General features: G+C 51.9%; 1 protein-coding gene across 1 annotated transcript; it reads right to left on the minus strand.

The window, feature by feature from the left end:
* Positions 1–983: 983 nt before the first annotated feature.
* On the minus strand, positions 984–6,029 carry LDLRAD1 (low density lipoprotein receptor class A domain containing 1). The gene is made up of 6 exons (XM_054211379.1): positions 6,009–6,029; positions 5,539–5,593; positions 3,876–3,995; positions 2,593–2,730; positions 1,927–2,055; positions 984–1,129 (listed from the first exon to the last, which is right to left on the minus strand). Exons 1-6 carry the CDS (start codon positions 6,027–6,029, stop codon positions 984–986), a joined length of 609 nt encoding a protein of 202 aa, XP_054067354.1.
* Between the last annotated feature and the right edge of the window lie 585 nt (positions 6,030–6,614).

Genomic DNA, 6,614 nt, shown 5'->3' on the forward strand with positions numbered 1-6,614 from the left:
TGCTGCTCCCTGCTCCAAGGCTGCGACTTTTTTTTTTTTCCCTCCCTTTCTTTGCCATCTTCAAGCGCAAACTCATCCCAGCCCCACGGCCATTCTCAACCTGCTGAGCTGCTGCTCCAGAACTGCACAGCCCTGAGACAAGTGCATTTTATATACGCGCCAGTTCCCTGTCCCTGACCTGCAGGGATGGCTACGTGGTCACAGGGACACGGGGATTTGTCCCCACAAACACTGAAACACCCACTGCAGTCTTCCTTGCCATTACACTCTCCACGTTGGCTTTCATGGATTGAGAAGAGGGCGGGAGGCGGCCTGTGCAGCAGCTCCCCACTGCGTCACCCTCAGCACAGCGTTCCTGAGGAAGTGTCCTGGGAGCATCAACGTGGAGCCTTCAGAGCTGCTGCTGAAACCACCTGCAGGTGTGCTTTGCACACAAAGACAGGGTTCTCCTCCTGCCCACGAGGATCAGGAGTGTGAAGACGTGTCAAAGGGAAACGCCAACCCAAGGGCTGGAAAGGCTCACCTCACTCAGCTCCTGCTCTTTAGGGTAGTCCTCAACGTACCTTCATTTGGCTGCCTGCAGAGGCACCAGCATGTCCATTCTGGAGAAGCCCCTCACCCAGGGTTGGCCAGACTCAGTATCTATGTCACCAGAAGCTAGTCGTCTCCAGCAGCCTGCACACAACCCATCGAGCTATGGAGTCAATGCTGCAAGATGGTGCTCTGCCCATGTAGAAAGGACTTGCCCTCACAAAACAGGAGAATCTGTGAAGGTGTCCCATAGCTGGTGTCTCACCTGCAGCATGGGCTGCCGTAGGCTAGAAGCACAGCACTTCATCCCTGTTCAGTGTCACCACATGCTGATGAGGACTTGCTTGGGTTGGAGCTTCCTGAGCAGTTGGTAGAGCAGGAGGACACCACGGCTCAAAGGTGACAACGCAGGAAGCACCCTGCGATCTCCAGCGCTGCTGGGTGACAAGACTTCATGGTCTGCAGATATACTCATCGGACCAGCTGTGGCAGTGCTGGATGCCGTCCTGGCACAGCCTCCTGGGGATGCAGGAGCAGTACTCGTAGAGCACAGGGCTGCAGTTCCACCATTCTGACCCACAAGGGGGGCAGGCAGCCACTGGGAGGGATGGAAAACAGGGAACAGAAATGCTTCTGCTGCACTGGCCCCTTCCCTCCTTTCTTAGGTGGGTAGCTACCCTTTCACCCCCCAGCAGCTACTGCAAAGCCACTGGTGATGACCTTGCGCCTGTGAACCCACCAAAAAGGACACTCGCTTGATGCTACTTAAGGGAGGCAACCACGGAGTGTGACATTGTGATGACCTTCATGGCAGACATGTCACCCTGGGAGGAACAACTAACTGTAGTTTGTACTTTTTTTAGCAAGCCACTCTAGAGAAAGCTGCTCAGATGGGCAGGTCTCGCCTGAGGTTCAAAACCAGAGGGGCGACTTAGGAACAAACCTGCTGCTCATTTTAGTGAGAGAAGGGTGTAGATGGCTTTGAAGCTGCTGAGGAGCGTTCAGTCCCCCCGACTCAGAAATGTACCCATCTCCTGACCAACAACCAAAGGCTAGTTTGAATGATCGTTGCTGCCTACAGCTACACATCCCAACGAAACTGCTCTGCGCTCAGCAAGCCACAGAGGAGGAATGACTTTTGGGGCTGGGAGCAATGCACGGAGCCTTTCCCCTCATGGTTGCCAACAGGCATTGACACAGAGCCCTTGGCAGCTGACAGGAGGGAGTCCGCACAGTTTGTACTTGTGTCCTGTCCCAGCTATTTTGTGTTTTAGCGGCGTATGCCAGCCTCCCAGCATTTCCAGCAGCAGCAGTGGGCACCACACTTAGACAACCTATTGCAATCCATCAGCAGAAAAGACCTTTTGCCCAACAGCAGCCAGAAGAGAGACTTACAGCTCCCTGTCTCGTCAGAGCAGTCTCCGCAGTCGTTCATCCCATTACACCTCTGATCGGCGTAGACCCAGTATGCGGGGTTACTGCAGCGGAAAACCAGGTGTCCCGGAAGGCTGCGGGGCAAGTCACCTGCACGGGCGGACACAGAGGACACGTGCTCAACTCCACTGGGCACGGACTGGGGCAGCAGCTACCAAAGGCTGCTGTCATGGGGGGGGTCAGTCTGTCCTTCCCCATGCGGTGTCAGGGCATGAATGCCACCGCAGATGGGGAAGCTGCGGTTGAAAAGGGAACGGGATGCTCATGGAAGAGCCAGAAGCAGAGTCTGGGTGCCCCACACTTCTCCTTTAGTAAGTTTTTTGTCCAGTGTAACTGGACTATAAATTAACAACGTAGGCTTACAGCTTAACCAATGGAGGAAAGCTACATCATGGTTTAAAAAAAGCCCTTGGAAGATCGGAGGAGCTTGGAGTCTTTGATTCCTGGCATTCCCGCTGGGTTTTAGGCAGTGCCATCACTGAGCGTCTGCCCTACAAAGGATCTACCAGGCTTATCTGCTCACGTACGCATCCAGCAGTGCGGAGCAGGATTAGAGGGACACCGGCTGCTCCGTCTCACGATAGGAAGACCAGCGCGGGGAGGATGGTAACAAACAAAACCACTCACCACAGAGTTCCTCCCGCTCGTCCTCTCCACTCCTGCAGTTGCTGACTGTGTTGCAGACCTGGCTGGCAGGGACACAGGTCACTTTGTCATCGCACAAGAAGCCTGTGCGGTTATTGGAGGCTGCGCAGAAGCGGTTCACTGGAGGGAAAGCCAGAAATACTTTATTGTTCAACATTTTTGTGGTATGAAGAACAGATCAAAGGGAAGAAAGGGGGATTTCTGAAATTGATTTGTTGTTATGGAAATAACCAGGGGCCAGGAATAATCTCTGCTATGTTCCTGTCAGAGTCATAGAATCATAGAATCATTTAGGTTGGAAAAGACCTTTAAGATCATCAAGTCCAACTGTTAACCTAGCACTGCCAAGTTACCACTAAAACATGTCCCTCAGCACCACGTCTACAGGGCTTTTACATACCTCCAGGGAAGGTGACTCAACCACTTCCCTGGGCAGGCTGTTCCAACGCTTGACAACACTTTAAGTGAACAAATTTTTCCTAACATCCAATCTAAACCTCCCCTGGCCCAACTTGAGGCCGTTTCCTCTTGGCCTATCAGTTACTACCTGGGAGAAGAGACCGACCCCCACCTCTCTACACCCCCCTCTCAGGCAGTTGTAGAGAGCGAGAAGGTCTCCCCTCAGCCCCCTTCTCTCCAGGCTGAACACCCCCAGCTCCCTCAGCCGCTCCTCACAAGACTTGTGCTCCAGACCCCTCACCAGCTCCGTTGCCCTTCTCTGGACACACTCCAGCACCTCAATGTCTTTCTTGCAGTGAGGGGCCCAAAACTGGACACAGCACTCGAGGTGGGGCCTCACCAGTGCCCAGTACAGGGGGACGATCACTGCCCCAGTCCTGCTGGCCACACTGTTCCTGACACAGGCCAGGCTGCTGTTGGCCTCCTTGGCCACCTGAGCACACTGCTGGCTCATATTCAGCCGGCTGTTGACCAACACCCCCACGTCCTTTTCCACCAGGCAGCTCTCCAGCTGCTCTGCCCCAGGCCTGTAGCGCTGCATGGGGTGGTTGTGACCCAAGTACAGAAGACGAGACCAGTAAGTCTGAAGTGTGACCATACCACCCAGAGCTACCACAGCCCTATGGAGCAGGACACCCGAGCCGAGGAACGGCTGGTGGTCCCTTTCCTTCTTCCTGGTCTGTGCTGGGAAACATGGTGATAGACACAAAGGCTCTTCTCATGCAATGCCATTCTCTGCCACCCTTACCAAAAAAAAAAAAAAAAACCAAAAAAAAAACCCACACAACTACTCCTGGGATACCAACCTGGCGTGTGTGACAGGAGCCCCAGCACCACCGCCAAGCCCACGGTGGACACAAGGACAAGCAGTGCCATGGCAGAGATGCAGACACATCTCCATGTGCAACTGCGTGGATGGCAGCGGTCTGTCAGGAGGCAAGAGCAAGAGGTGAGGGGCTGGGGAAGGGTCAAGGTGTTTTGGAGGGGAACAGCACCGAGCCACGAGGGTGATGTTTGAGGGGTTCTACATGCAGGAGTGGCAGGGGGCTACTGGTGTTTGGGTATCGATAGTTGAGTTTTAATAGCCAAATGATGATGTTAAACAACAACTTGCAGGGAATTACGCTGCTTGTATTGTGGCAGAGCCTGTGCTGCCATTATGGAGCACTGGGACCGAGCGGCACAAATGCCGTGTCTGCATCGGAGCTCGCCCAACGCACTCGGATGCAGGGGGATGGAGAAGACCCAACCCCATGGGACAGCAGTGCCCTTTGCACGGTGGGAGCAGCTGAAACACAAGGCAGGTCAGTGTAAGGCTGGGAAGGCGCCCTCCCAGAGCCCACGGCAAAACTCCCCAAGAGGTAAAAATTTCACTTGACAGTATTTTGGGCTTTCTGCCCCAACCAGGACTTTAACGCTCCCACAGGACGTGGCTGAATTATCAGCTCAAAATGGCGAGAACCGGATGAAGAGCAGCCTTTTCCCTCCCCAAAGATGTCTCCGGGGTACAGAGGGCAACAACCTTCCAGGGACTCCAACTTCCAGAAAGTCACGTACGTAAATAAAACCGGAAGACAAATGACAAACCCACAGTCATTGCAACACCAGGGCAGCACACGTATGAGCAACACGGAGCAGCTCGGCTCTCTGCAGCACCAGCGCTTTGTCTTTAAACCAACATCGTATTTTCCTTTGTATTTCCAGACCAACAGGAAAAAAATTAATGTCGTCACCCGAGAAGCACATAACTGGGGCACTTAAGACAACCCTGCTTGTATAATTGGATGTTGGTACTTCTGAACTTAAAGAGCTTTGATCGAAAAGTTAGAATTTGTTGTAGCTTCATCTTTATTTAGTTGTTGTGTTGTATGAATGCAGTGAAGGCACGGCCTTTGCTCAACGGCAAAGGGATCCCGGCTGCAGTTACCACCCCCTCCGTCACGCTCGAGCGGGAATCAAACACAGAACATTCCAGCTTAAAAGAAAAGTGGTGAATTACAGCATGTCCGCCTCTACAAGACAACACCTTTGACCAGAAAGCACAACAGCTGCAAACAGACACGGGTGTAGAATAATGGCAGTGATGAAATGTTGTTGCAACCTGATCCACAGGTTTGCTATTGATTCTGTTTGGTCTCACCGTCTCCTTCTTAAAGTGGTCAAAATTTGCTGAATTTAATTGGCTATTAAAAACGTACAGAAAGCCTATAGCAAGTTCACGATGAGCCTTTCCGTGGCAGCCAAGGATTACTTATCACGCCGCTCTACCACAAGACTGCCAACTCCAGGCCAACAGACAACAGCTTAAGTTTATTGTTCTTATAGTCTGGACGTTTCACTACACAGGAGCGGGGGGAAAATCAGTCTCAACAGACCAGAAATACTGCTTGTATTTTACAGTACCTAGATAGTTTCAATTGATTTATACTCTAATAATAAAAATGTTAAGCTCTGCGTTTTATTCATTACCTCTTTCTTCAGAGAAGGACTTTGCTGAATCAAAAGCGGCTACATCGCCATTTCTCTAGAAGGAAAGGAATAAAAGACGGTTTACGGAAGCAGCACGCAGTAGCCACGCAAGGTATGCCTTTCTAGTTCTCATACCACCTTACCCAGGAATATATAACGTATTCCTTTATTTTTACATACAAGCAAAAGTTGCCTTGGTGGAAACATGGCCCAGATTTAATTCACAGAGCAATCGACCAAACCGCCTTTTAAAACTTAGTGACCCATTCGTGAAACAAACACTAAGGCAAGTCCAAGCACTTTGTATCAATACTTGCCTTTCGTATCAAATTAGGTTAAGTAGAAACAACTCCAAAATCTCACAGAAGCCAGCGATAAAGAGGTCAGACAAACACCGGTACCGAGAACACGTGCACTTTAGGAAACAGCTGCACGTAAGGTTTTTCCCCCCCCGAAGAGAAGTACCGTACCTGGGGGTGAGTTTTGTTCATGCTTCCCAGAGCTACAGCCCTCACAGAGCTCAAAGGACCACCGGGAGTCTTCTGCACCTAACAGGAGCGATGTTACCAGGATACGAAACCCAACAGAGGTAGGAGAGCAAGGCAGGGAGCTGCTGCCCAGACACGCAAGCAGGAGGGGACGGGGAAGGCATGTCTCCTGGGTTGAGCGACACAGGACTAATTTCTCTTCCAATGCAGGGGAAATCTCCACTTTCGGAAGACTCTAGCATCTGAATTCGTGAAAATATTTACTTTATAGCCAGCTATGCCATGTGGGATTCAAGGTCTCGGTGCTCTCAAGCCTTGCCGGGGGCAGGGATGAGGAGAAGCGAGGCCTGGGCATTTGACCCAGGCTGGCCAACAGGATTATTTCATACCATGAACGTCACATTCCATATAAATTATAAAGTTTTCTGCGCAGTTTCTCTCTCCCTTGATGGCGACAGTCCAGAGAAACTCCTTGCCCCGGTGCCAGACCCCTGAGCCCTTCCCTTCCTCCCGAAGCCGTTGCGCTCGCAGCGTCCCACATTTGCTGTCCCCTGCCGGCAGTGCGTGGCTTCCTGCTGAGAGAATGGG

Source organism: Rissa tridactyla, chromosome 8 (genome assembly GCF_028500815.1).
Source record: "Rissa tridactyla isolate bRisTri1 chromosome 8, bRisTri1.patW.cur.20221130, whole genome shotgun sequence".
In the NCBI taxonomy this organism is placed as follows: Eukaryota; Metazoa; Chordata; class Aves; order Charadriiformes; family Laridae; genus Rissa; species Rissa tridactyla.

What these genes read in the sequence shown, in the direction of transcription:
- LDLRAD1 (XM_054211379.1), bottom strand. Translation starts at nt 6,029, where the DNA reads ATGAACAAAACTCACCCCCAG. An exon ending in GTCCTTCTCTGAAGAAAGAG is followed by an intron (nt 3,996 to 5,538) that starts GTAATGAATAAA and finishes GCCTCCTGACAG; the next exon opens with ACCGCTGCCATCCACGCAGT. An exon ending in CGAGCGGGAGGAACTCTGTG is followed by an intron (nt 2,056 to 2,592) that starts GTGAGTGGTTTT and finishes CCGCCCGTGCAG; the next exon opens with GTGACTTGCCCCGCAGCCTT.